At 37.3% G+C, this 12993-nt stretch overlaps 1 protein-coding gene across 1 annotated transcript in view; it reads left to right on the top strand.

Annotated features, from left to right (window-relative positions):
* The first annotated feature begins 1131 nt into the window (after positions 1-1131).
* LOC127814135 (SPX domain-containing membrane protein At4g22990-like) overlaps positions 1132-12993 on the top strand; it is a 46487-nt gene continuing 34625 nt past the window's right edge. The window contains exons 1-7 of the mRNA XM_052355412.1: positions 1132-1338; positions 1441-1644; positions 2787-2845; positions 3997-4117; positions 11226-11537; positions 11745-11849; positions 11994-12448. Of these exons, the coding sequence (XP_052211372.1) occupies positions 2793-2845; positions 3997-4117; positions 11226-11537; positions 11745-11849; positions 11994-12448 (1046 nt within the window). The 5' untranslated portion in view covers positions 1132-1338; positions 1441-1644; positions 2787-2792. The remainder of the gene's footprint in view (positions 1339-1440; positions 1645-2786; positions 2846-3996; positions 4118-11225; positions 11538-11744; positions 11850-11993; positions 12449-12993) is intronic.

Genomic DNA, 12993 nt, shown 5'->3' with positions numbered 1-12993 from the left:
ACTTTGTCATCCTCGTTGGGTTGGAAGAAACATAAATAGTATACTTTCTCTCTAAATAAAATCTCTAAATAAAAGAGATGCAAGATAATTAAATAATATTTAAAAAATTAATATACAAATTTGAAATTTTTACTTGACCCAAGGTTGTAACTTTGCCATTGGAGTGATCATAACTAAATATGTTAAAACACATTCATTTTATATAATTTACATTTAAAATCAGCCTTAAATTAAGTTCAACAATGAGTAAAATTTATAAAAACATCTTGATTAAAACTAGCTGGAAGTTGGTTTAATATTGTTGACGTTAAAAATCAGTCAACCGTGATTTGTAGGCTCGCAATGAATAAATAAGCCTAAATGCAAGGAGGAAGAATAAAATAGAAAGGACACAAGGAATTTTTACGTGATTTGACCATAAGGATGTCTATTCCAAGACTGTACTTTGGGTATTCCGGCAGAATAATAATATGTTATTATTCTTTGTTATTCCCCTTCTATAATGGTACTTTTACCCTTTTTTATAGCGAGGGGTGTTTACAGTTGCATAAAATACAAAAGTGAAAGAATGACATGATGGAGATAAGATATTTTTATCAATTCCATAAAACCAGGAGTGGGGTTTCGTATTACCAAGGATCTGGTTTGTATAAGATAAAGTAGATTGGTCCCTGCTCCCGATTATTCAGCAGTAGTGTTGTTATGCGAGCTGAATAATTTGACCGACAAGCTGAACGGTTAGGTCAGGTAGTTAGAAGTATTGTCAACAGTTCGTTAGGTATATTACTGAGAGCTCGCTTGGTTTTGCAATTTGAATTTAGATTTCAGCGATGTATGAGCTTGTCTGACGAGCTCGGCTAGGTCTACTAGGCTTTAGGCGATTGGACCGACCTATTAAAGTGGATCTAATTCATAAGAAGTGGTGAGAGAAATATGTATCATGCACGAAACTCAATTTTTGCAAAATTCTAAATGAACGGACTCTGGGCCCTCAATTTTAAAGCTCAACTGAAGTTCACGTTTAAACCCAATGAAATTCTAAAGAGACAAGTTAGCTTTCCAGCTCTCACACACGTGACGTGAAAGAGCAAAGCCTGTTTGGCTGGTCGCAGCGGGAAAAAGTTAATTTTTCTCGTACAAGTGCTTTTGCATCCTTATCTCTTGCTCGTCGGTCTAGCGAGCGACTCTTCCATCTCTCGAATGATGGCGACGGACAAGCAGACGGCTTTTTGATGTTGTTATGGACCTGTGGTTTCTCTGCCCATCACCCAAAAGGCCAAGACATTCCCGGAACTACGAACCAAACATCCCTCGCTCGACTCGCTTTCTCGATCTACGGTAAGTACTGTACTGCTCACGCACTCAAGAACCAATCAAATAAAATGCAACATTTTGCGGCAATCATTTGGATCTCTTACTCTGCCTGTTGCATTGTTCAAGGTTAAAACCTTCCTTTTCACAAGGCCCCATATAGTCGTGTCACTTTCTTGCGATCCAAACGCACACCTGTGGTGTAATCGTAGAGCCTGCTGAATTCGCTACCTTATCGATTGGAATCTGAATCCCTCGCCGTTTCCTTCTGCAAAATTCTCGCTGCTATCGCGGAGAAAATTGATTCCGCTGCTTGTTTATGGTCATCTAAGGGTAACTTGTTTCCCTTTTTCTGTCGATTAATCTATCGATGGTATGTAGATTTACGTGTCTCAATTCATCTAATGACAGAATCGTCTTGTGAGTGGTGCTAATGATTCTGTTGATTTTTATATAAGTCAGTGGAAGGGGTGGCAGATATCAAGAACAGAGAGATATGATTGCTTGTATTGAATCTTGATGTAGAAAAGTCCATTTTTTGTGCTGCGCTAATTCGTTGAGAAGCATATATATCCTTACTAGTAGTGGAGAGGCCGAGTCATGAGGATCGTAATGAACATGGCTGAGTCACTACTTATGTATTGAATCTTTCACTTATTAATATTGTTTTCTAAAATGTCTCCTTGCAATTTTAGAAGCCGTATAAGCTCTAATAGTTGCAAAAAAATGGTGCAGAATTTGCTTCTTGTGGAGTTTGACCATCTCAATCATGTGTTTTAGATGATTGAAGACTTAACCGAGCTGAAAACTTAGTGTTACAATTTGTTGCCGTTCTTTTTATGGAGTGTTGGACAGGCTGGTTGTTTGCCTTCCTTTAAAAAATCATTAGTTAGTTTTCTTGAGATTCAGGACTCAGGATAGTGTTGAGCACATCTTTAAGGGCAGTGGCCGCTTGGATATGTGATCTTGCTTCTCTGCATGTTGAAGCGCTCATTTATCTGTTTACCAACATAATATGAAGTGATTATTCTATTTCCTATCTATTTTACCTTACCAGTGTCAGGGGGAGTATTAGTAGCACTGTTAAGGTTTCTCCTTTGTGCCTGGACGGTCACGGGTTCAAATTCTTGAAACAACCTCTTTGTAAAGTAAGGGTAAGGCTGCAAACAAAATCGACCCTAGGTCCCTAACTAAGCAGGAAGTCTCATACACAAGGGACTCCCTTTTAGTTCTATTTCCTATCTACTTGACTTTACCTTTAAACTATTTAATGATTGCATAGAATCATCCTAAAATGGCCACAGGTTATCCGTTGCATTCTTTCCAAAACTAATTTTGCGCATAAGGTAGCAATTCCAATGATATTTGTTTGAAGCATCATATATTAATTGATTTCATGTCACTAGAAGGACTTGTCTATTTGCTATTAGATTGCTATTATTTATGTATTGTATTTCTCCATATGATTTATGCAGTAAAAGATGGTTGCCTTTGGAAAAAAGTTGATGCAAAGACAGATTCCAGAATGGAACAGGTACCATTGTATGATTATAGGCCGAACCAGTTTTTTTTGCTTAATATCTATATGCACTTGGTTAGGTCCCGTGGTAGGTTTCTTTCTGCTTTGCACGCACACAGAGATCAAATTGTAGGCAGTTATAGGTTGGTGATATGTATTTTATTATCCCCATATTTTATCATAAATGTGTTGAACTGGGATGTTATGCATTCTGTTATACCCATTATAACTAAGATAAAGATAATTCATAAGTAAGCTAGTTCAGCAGCCTATGGTACTTGAATGATCTTAATTGATTGGCTAGTATCTTTTGAGCATATGCTGTGTTATCTCACTTATTTTGAACATGTCTTCCTTCAGCAGAGTTGTGCAACCATTTATAATTTCAAAAACTTGTGGAGCATCCCAAAAGTTTGAAGGGATTTAGTAAAATAGATTTTATGGAAACTTATTAATTCACAGCCCTATTCAGTTCTTTACTCTAACTTGGTTGGAAGGCTGAAAAAAAGGCAGAACATGGATATCTAGGAATGAGATGAGAAAAAGTAATGAGATCAGAAGAAAAGTGGAACGTACAGACCTGATATGCTCATAGCAAGATTGGGCTGAGTGGAATTCCATAAAGCTTAGTGAGATTAGGAGGATGCAGAATTTCCATTCACAGTAGGATCAGTGTGTTAGAGATCAGGTACACCTGAAGAATTTTGAAAATTTCAACTTCATAAACTGTTAAATTTAGTTGTTTTTGGAAATGTATGTCAAAAATCAGATCCAAATTGAGACAGACTACAAAATTCCAGTTGATTGCTTACATGTACTTAAGCAACACTAACCCTTTCCCCTGGTGCCAAAAGGAAAGAGAGAAATCAAAAGAAAGAATCACTTAAAACTGTTGATATTTCAAGTGTCTGTGTCAAAGATCTCTAGTGAAACTTTTTAGTGTTATTTAGGTCTTACTGAATGGGTTGCAGCTTATTCAAATTACATTTATTCCCTTGAGTAGAATATAGCTATCAACCTGTTCGTAAATTGGGAAGATACTTGTGGAGTGAAAATGAATGTCATTAATTAAATTTTGAATAGACTTGGTGATAGGGAGAAATCTAGGTTTTCATTATACCACATACTGTTATGATTTTGATGTGATCTACTTTGTTGCTTTTCAGATATTACATCAACTACAAATTAATGAAGAAAAAATTAAACCAATATGCTCGCCAAATTGAGAATGGAGCATTAGAGCGTCGGCATGTTCTCAAGGATTTCTCTAGAATGCTGGATAACCAGGTGAGCTAGACTGTGTATGTTGGTTAATTGTACTCATAATTTATCTAACTGCATGTTGCATTTTTTTTGGTTGATGCTATATCTTAGAGCTCTCAATTACTATCTTTTCACATGGTTTTCTGGATAATTCCTTTTTTGTGAGTTGGGGCATGGACAAAAAGTAAATGTTGTTCCGAAAAGTAAATTAGTAACTCTTGTATGTGTTGAAAAACTGGAACAAACAATAAGAACAAAGCCTGGATTGGAAGAACTCCGAAGAAAACACTACTTCCGTCTTGATCTTTGATTATACCATAAGGTGTTTAAATAGACTAAAGTTCCTACAATCTAGGAAATTTAAAATACAAACAAACTTATTTAAAATAAAAATACAACAACATATCTAATAACAAACCTCCTAAACTTTAGAGATAGATAAGATCTTATCTCCTCCTAGATTTTAGAGAGATTGGAGGAATTATCGATATTATCATATTTCAACACTCCCCCTCAAGCTAATGAATGAATATTTATCATTCCAAGCTTGCATATTAGATCTTCAAACCTCTTGGCTGTCAAGCCTTTTGTGAATACATCAGTTACCTGTTCTTTAGATGACACATGAGGGATATAGATTAGACCTGCATCCAATTTTTCTTTGATAAAGTGTTGGTCTATTTCAATATGTTTTGTCCTGTCATGTTGAACAGGATTGTGTGTAATGCTTATAGCGGATTTGTTATCACAAGATAATTCAATTGCTCCCTTAGTTTTTATCTTCAAATCGTCTAGGATAATCTTGAGCCATAACAATTCACATATTCCGAGGGCCATAGCCCTAAACTCTGATTCTACACTTGATCTAGCCATGATACTCTGTTTCTTACTTTTCCAAGACACTAGATTCCCACCTAGGAATACACAATATCCTGTGGTCGATCTTCTGTCAGTGATAGATCCAGCATAGTCCGCATCAGTAAAGCCTTTAACATCAATTTCCCTTCCTCTTTTAAACAATAGACCTCTACTTGGATTAGTCTTGAGATAGTTAAGTATCCTCCTTACAGCTTGCATGTGCTCCTCAGTTGGATTATGCATAAATTGACTCACGAGACTGACAATAAATGTAATATCTGGTCTAGTATGAGAAAGATATATTAATTTGCCCACTAACCTTTGATATCTACCTTTGTCAATTGGTTGACTCTCAGGATTCTGCCATAGTTTTCCATTAGGTTCCACTGGGACACTAGAACTCTTACCTCTAGTAAGCCCTGTTTCAGCAAGTAGATCCGGAATATATTTACGTTGAGATAGGAAGATACCATCTTTCGAGTAGGCTACTTGAATGGCTAAAAAATATTTGAGGATACCAAGCTCCTTGATTTCAAATTCTTGAGCCAAATTCCTTTTTAGCAGTATTTGTTCCTCATCATCTCCTGTCACAATTATGTCATCCACATATACTAGCAAGGCTGTAATTTTTCCTTCTTTTGAGTGCTTCATGAAGAGTGTATGGTCACCTTTGCTTTGACTATATCCCATAGTTTTCATGGCTTTAGAAAACCTTCCAAACTAGGCCCTTGGAGATTGTTTGAGCCCATAGAGAGTTTTCTTGAGCCTGCATATTTTTCCCTTTTCTTTTTCTTGAAATCCTGGAGGCATCTCCATGTATACTTCTTCTAAGTCTCCATGAAGAAAGGCATTCTTAACTTCAAATTGTTGTAATGTCCATCCAAAACATGCTGCCAAAGAAATCAAAATTCTTACTGTTGCCATCTTAGCTACTGGAGCGAATGTTTCAAAATAGTCTATGCCATAGGATTGAGTGTATCCTTTGGCTACTAACCTGGCCTTGTACCTGTCCAATGTTCCATCAGCCTTGTATTTTACATTAAAAACCCATTTGCAGCCTATTGGCAAAATCCCTCTCGGTTGTGACACAATTTCCCAAGTCTGATTTTTATTTAAGGCTCTCATCTCTTCCATCATGGCTTGCTTCCAATTCTGATCTCTTAGGGCCTCTTCTACTGAGTTAGGAATGACAATTGAATCTAAAGATGCTAGGAACCCTTTGTGTTTTTGAGACAGCTGATGGTAGGACAAAAAATTGGTTAGAGGATGTTTGGTACAGCTTCGGACACCCTTCCTAACAGTAATAGGAAGATCTAAATCATCAAAGCTTGGGTTAGAAAGATTAGAGCAATCCGAAACAGGAAGTTTGGAGTCTGAAACAGGAAGCTGGGATTCATTTTCTGGAATAAAAGATTGTATAAATTCCTTACCTTGACTAGGATCAGATGGTGGCACTTGTTGTGGTTCCAGGATAGGCTGTCTTCTTCTGAAAACATAGGGAGAACCCTTAAATCGGCCTGGTAGCTGCTGAAGTTGCTGGCTGGATGTCTGGTGAATCTCAGGATCAATCTGAGGTGAGAGAGAACTGGAAGAGGGAGATGGAGAAATATTAGGTAGTTGAAAAATATCCCCAACCGTTGCCTGGTCACCATCTAAATGCTCCCCCTGATGACCAGTCTGATGAGAAGAGAAAAAAGGTTGGGTTTCAACAAATGTAACATCCTTTGAGATATAAAATTTCTTTGTTGTTGGATGATAGCATTTGTATCCTTTTTGGGTAGGTGAATAGCCTAGGAACACACACTTTAGGGCCCTTGGATCAAGTTTGTCTCTATTTTGCGTGGGAATATGGACAAAGGAGACACACCCAAAGACCCTTAGTGGAAGAGGAGAATGCTGATTTAGATTTGGATAATGATTAGATAGAAGCTGAAATGGTGTTTGATGGTTTAAGGTTTTTGAGGGTACACGGTTTATTAGGTAGGCTGCTGTAAAAGTGGCTTCTCCCCAGAAATTTTTAGGCACATTATGATGATGTAGAAGACTTCGTGCAACATTAAGTAAGTGTCTCATCTTCTGTTCTGCCACTCCATTTTGTTGTGCAGTGTGGACACAAGAAGACTCATGAATGATCTCTTCTTGTTGAAAAAATTGATGCAAATGATTGTTAACATAATCCTTTGCATTATCAGTTCGAAATTTCTGGATTAGACACTTGAATTGAGTGGAAATTAACTTACAGAAATATGGCAAAATGGTGCTAACAGCAGCCTTTTCTTTTAATAGGAAAACCCAAGTCATTTGAGTACAATTATCAATAAATGAAATAAACCACCGAGCCCTCGAACAATTTGGTATTTTAGAGGGCCCCCAAAGATCGGAATGAATCAAAGAGAAAGGTGTAGATGATCTCTTATTACTAGGGGGATAGGACACTCGGTGATGCTTAGAAACTGCACACACATCACACTGAAATTCACTAAGGTCTAAGGACTGAAACAAAGAAGGAAACATTGTTTTTAGAAGAGGGAATGGGGGATGACCAAGTTTGTAATGTTGCAACCAAACATGGGTAGTGTGGTTAGATGTAAACTGAGAGAATGCAGCAGTCTCAAAGACTTGATTTCCAGCCGAAGGTTCCTCTCATTTTCTTTCTAGAAAATATAGCCCATGCTGTATCCTAGCTGCACCAATCATCTTCCCGGTCTTCAGGGCCTGAAATTCATACGCATTAGTAGAGAAAGTGGCATAGTAGTTTAGGTCATTAGTAAGCCTATGAATAGACACAAGGTTGGCAGATAGATTTGGCACATGTAGAACTTTTTGAAGGGTAATATTGGGACTGAGGATGACTGTTCCTCGACCTTTGATGGATACTGAAGTCCCATTAGCAATGGTAATTTGTTTAGAGGTTACAATAGGCTCATAAGTGTCAAAAACCAATGGATTAAGAGTCATATGATCAGTGGCTCCTGAATCTAGGATCCAAATGTCATTCTTATCAGATTTAGAGGCATTAAGAGAGGCTGAATGTAAACAATTACCTTGCTGGGCGAAAACACAGTTTCCATTGTTGATAGTTTTAAGAAAAGCCTTAAGTTTGTTAATTTCCTCACCATCAAGTTGTGCAAGGTCAGTACTTGGATTTGATTCTGTCTTACTGGTTGCTTCTCCTTCCTCGTGCTGTTCTTTGGTAGATATGTAAGCCTGTTTTTGTGCTGCCATATTTTTGAAACCTCCCATCTTCTTTAACACAGCCTCCTTGCCATGAAGTTTGAAGCAATTATCTCGAGTATGCCTAGGCTTGTTGCAGAAACTACACCACAGTCCTTCCCGATTCTTTGCTTTTGGTTTACCCATTCTGAACCGCGTCCCATCCTTTCTTGCTGTAACCATGGCTGATCCTTCTGTTCCACTATCATTCAACATGACTCCCCTTCGGTTTTCTTCACTCTTTACCATAGCAAAGACTTCATTCAGGGATGGTAGCTTCTCCCTTCCAAAGATCTGAATCCTAACTTGATCAAATTCAGCATTTAATCCAGTTAAGAATTCCACAATCCTATCTCTTTCAATGATTCGGCTGAGTGTGGCAGCATCATCACTGCATATCATCTTGATTTCTTGATATTGATCTAGCTCTAACCAAAGGCCATTCATCTTGTTAAAGTACTCAGTAACAGTTAGAGATCCTTGTCTAGTACTAGTAATCTTTGTTTTGATATCAAATATAACCGAAGCATCCTGTACCTTGGAATAAGTCTGTCTAATGGTGTCCCAAATAGCCTTGGTCGAATCTAAAAACATATAGTTTTTACTAACCTCAGGTTGCATGGCATTCCATAACCATGACATGATAAGGGAGTCCTCGATATCCCATGTAGGAAAGGCTGGATCAGTAGACTTTGGTGGCGAAGCAGTGAGATGTCCTAGCTTCTTCCGCCCTTTCAAAAAGGTTCGAACAAGTTGCGCCCATTGGAGGTAATTCTTGCCATCCAATCTGTAGGATACATGCATGCCCGGTAGTTCTCCACTGCCTGAACCAGGGAAGGTTCCTCCACTTCCATTTGTTCCAGTAGTCAGATCTGGTTCTGACTCACCAGTAGCTAGACTAGGATTAATATCCGAGATTCCTAACATTCTTAGTACCGAGGAAACCAAGAGAGGGCAATGAAGGCCTAGGGAAGGAAATAAAGATCGAGAGGCAAGAGTGCAATGAAGGCACGATGAGATTCTACGAGCAGAATGAAGGCTCTGATACCATGTTGAAAAACTGGAACAAACAATAAGAACAAAGCCTGGATTGGAAGAACTCGGAAGAAAACACTACTTCCGTCTTGATCTTTGATTATACCATAAGGTGTTTAAATAGACTAAAGTTCCTACAATCTAGGAAATTTAAAATACAAACAAACTTATTTAAAATACAAATACAACAACATATCTAATAACAAACCTCCTAAACTTTAGAGATAGATAAGATCTTATCTCCTCCTAGATTTTAGAGAGATTGAAGGAATTATCGATATTATCATATTTCAACAGTATGTATCTCAGGATTGTCACTGTTCTAGCTCTTCACTTCAAGTTTTGTCAATAAATGTGTTTGTTGGAAGCTGCAGTGAGGTCCACTGATTTGGTATAGTTTTAACTTTGAAACATCAACCCAGAAGAATAATGAATCATCCCACATAAGTGAGCAAAAATAATGCCTCTGATAGCTGGTTATATGGTCCAGATTCTGAATTATCATTAAGGTTAAATACATCAAAGTAGCTTCCAGTTGTTTACAGGAAAAATATCTGATTTAAGACAGATGGGTATTTGGTCTATGTTTCTTTCTGTTCTGTTTGGTGTGCACATGAGTGTTTCCAATCTTAGCCTTTGGGTTGCATGCTAAGACTTAATTCATGGTTGTCAAAATTGGGATCCTGAGTAGGATCGTGGAGGGATGATCTAGATTGGATCATAGGATTGTATCAAGGATCACAAAAGCCTATCAAAGGAGAAATATAAGTCCTGGAAGTTTATATAATATGTAATACATTTAAAATCAAGGCAGGCCTTGGAAGCAACTACAAGATTGCTCCTTTGTGACAAAAGGTCACAGGTTGAGTTGTGGAAACCTCTTTGTACACTGCACGGGGAGTGCGCGGGGGGGGGGGGGGGGGGGGGGGGGGGGGAGATGCTGTGTACCCATTTTGACATTTCCCCGACCCTCACTAAGAAGGGACCCTCATGCATTAAGGATGCCCTTTTTACTAAAATTATAAAATGTGGTATATGTTAAGTATATAATAGGGGCTATACTTAAAAAAAAAATCCATGAAGAATAAGCTTTACTTGTGAAAAAAAAAAACATAGAAATATCATGAAAAAGAGATAAAGTTCAAATTTTTAATCCATGAAAACAAAGAAATATGATGATGATGATGATAATGATAAAATAAAAATAGAAATAAAGAACTAATGCATCTAAAAATCCACAACACTGCCAACATGAAGAAGAAGAAGAATTGATGTTGTAGCAGGAAAGAAAAAAGAACAAGAATAAATGTTGTTGCTCATGCAATATCAGTTGGAAAAAGAATAAAACTTATTGTTGCACCAGCAGTCACAACAAAGATGAAAAGAAGAAAAAGGAAAAGAAAAAAAAGGAAGAAAGAAGAAGAATAAGAAGTGTTATGCTGCTCAGAAGCTTAGTCCACTCCTAGTCAGGAGGCAGTCTGAAAAAGCTTTTGAACTTTATCCTACCATGACTGAAGAAATTCCCAAATATCTCTGTATTTTGTTAATTTGGACAATCACCTCTTGATCCGCAAGGCCTATGATCAAAAAACAAGTAAATAAGCTACATTTTATCCAATGTGGGTTAAGTAGGATCATGTAGGATTTGGATCGAGAATACAAATCTATGATCCTACACTAATAGTAAGATCCTATGAAAAAACAATCCTGTGTTCGATTCAGATCAACTCCGTGAAAATGGGTCATAGTGTTGTATGATCTAGATCAGGATTCTGATAACTTTGACTTATGGATATGGACATTTACTGCTGAGTTCCATTAGTGGACTTTTCCTTTTATATATACACATCTAAATGAGATACTTTTAAGAAGTTCAATTCTATACAGGCTTCTGCAGAATAGGTTGAAGATCAAGGCCTTGCAGTGTTAATTATTTTGTGCTTAAAGTCGAGCATTTATTTTTATTCTTGCTTCCTGTTATTATTTTTTAATGTTAAGTTATAGTTTCTGCTTGTTACAATTGCAGATCGAAAAGATTGTCCTTTTTCTCTTGGAACAACAAGGGCTACTTGCAAGCAGGTTACGAGAGCTTGGAGAACAGCAACGTTCTCTTCAAGACCGGCCAGATATATCCAAAATATCTGAACTACGAGAAGCTTATCGAGAAGTGGGGCGAGATCTTCTAAAGCTCCTGTGTTTTGTTGAGATGAATGCAATTGGCCTGCGTAAGATACTTAAGAAGTTTGACAAGCGCCTTAGCTATAGATTCTCTGATTACTATGTCAAAACTCGTGCTAATCATCCTTATTCCCAGCTGCAGCAAGTGTTCAAGCACGTGGTATTGTGCCCATTTAAGGCTTCACTTTCTATTCTTTTTGCATCTACTTATAAGCACTTTTACACTTGAGCAAGCTTGCATGTTAGATTGTTGTTAGATGCCGGATCATTGTTGGTGTATGAGCAAACATAATGTAGATGCTCAAAAAAAAAAAAAAAAAGATGTGCATGGCCGTATCAACTTATCCCTTCTGAGTTAAACTTGCAGGGGTTAGGTGCAGTTGTTGGAGCTATATCTCGTAATCTTTCAGATCTTCAGGACCGTCAGGGTAGCTACTTATCCATTTATGACCAACCAACCCTGCCTTTACAGGTTTTCCTTACATTTACTTCTATTTACTCCTGTATATCCCAATTGTCATGTTCCTCTCCTCATGTAACCTTGCATCTTAAATTTCTTAAATCTTCAAACCACTCTATATTTGCTTACTTGATACTGATAAGAGTTCATCTGCAGGAACCTATCATTGACTCCATTAAAGGAGCAGTATACAGGTTAACCAACTCAACAAACTTCCTTAATTTCTTGGGACAACATGCAGTTATAATGCACGAAGAGTTACCTACTCCAACTGAGGAACAACCCGATGATCAAAGATACCATTTTATGTCTCTTCTCTTAAACTTAGCTAACACATTTCTCTATATGGTCAACACATACATTATTGTTCCTACAGCTGATGACTATTCTCTGAGCCTTGGTGCTGCAGCAACTGTTTGTGGGATTGTTATTGGTGCAATGGCTGTTGCACAGATCTTTTCTTCAGTGTATTTCAGTGCTTGGTCAAACAAATCATACTTCAAACCTCTAGTGTTTAGTAGTCTAGTTCTGTTTGTGGGAAATACCATGTATGCATTAGCTTATGATATGGATTCAATTGCAGTTCTTCTAGTTGGCCGTCTATTTTGTGGGTAAGTCTTTCTCTCCTTGTTACTTCTCTTATGGTCCTTAATTGCTGAATAAAATAATGTGATTTAGCCATCTCATTGGAAGCATTGTTCATTGTCTGTGTGTGTAAATACTTACATACATATATATTGTGAGAAAATAGTTAGGAGAGAAGAAGCTAAGAGATTAGCCTCTCTTAGCTTGTTATTTATAATAGGCATAACGGGGCTTAATTTAATTACAAATAAAACACACATACAATATGTACAATTATACTAATAATTCTAATATTCCCACTCAAGGTAGAGCATAGATATCATATGCACCAAGCTTGTTACAAATATATTCTATCTGAGAACCCTTTAGAGACTCGATGAAGACATCTGTAAGTTGATTATTAGAGTTAACAAACTTTGTAGCAATAACACTTTCAACCAGCTTTTCTCTAATAAAGGGATAGTCGATTTCAATATGTTTAGTCCGCTCATGGAACACTGGATTGAAAGTAATGTGCAAGACAACTTGATTATCACAAACAAGCTTCATAGGGGACACTTCACAAAACTTG

The sequence above is a fragment of the Diospyros lotus genome, chromosome 12, assembly GCF_014633365.1.
Source record: "Diospyros lotus cultivar Yz01 chromosome 12, ASM1463336v1, whole genome shotgun sequence".
In the NCBI taxonomy this organism is placed as follows: Eukaryota; Viridiplantae; Streptophyta; class Magnoliopsida; order Ericales; family Ebenaceae; genus Diospyros; species Diospyros lotus.
This window is presented reverse-complemented; position numbering and strand designations above follow the sequence as displayed.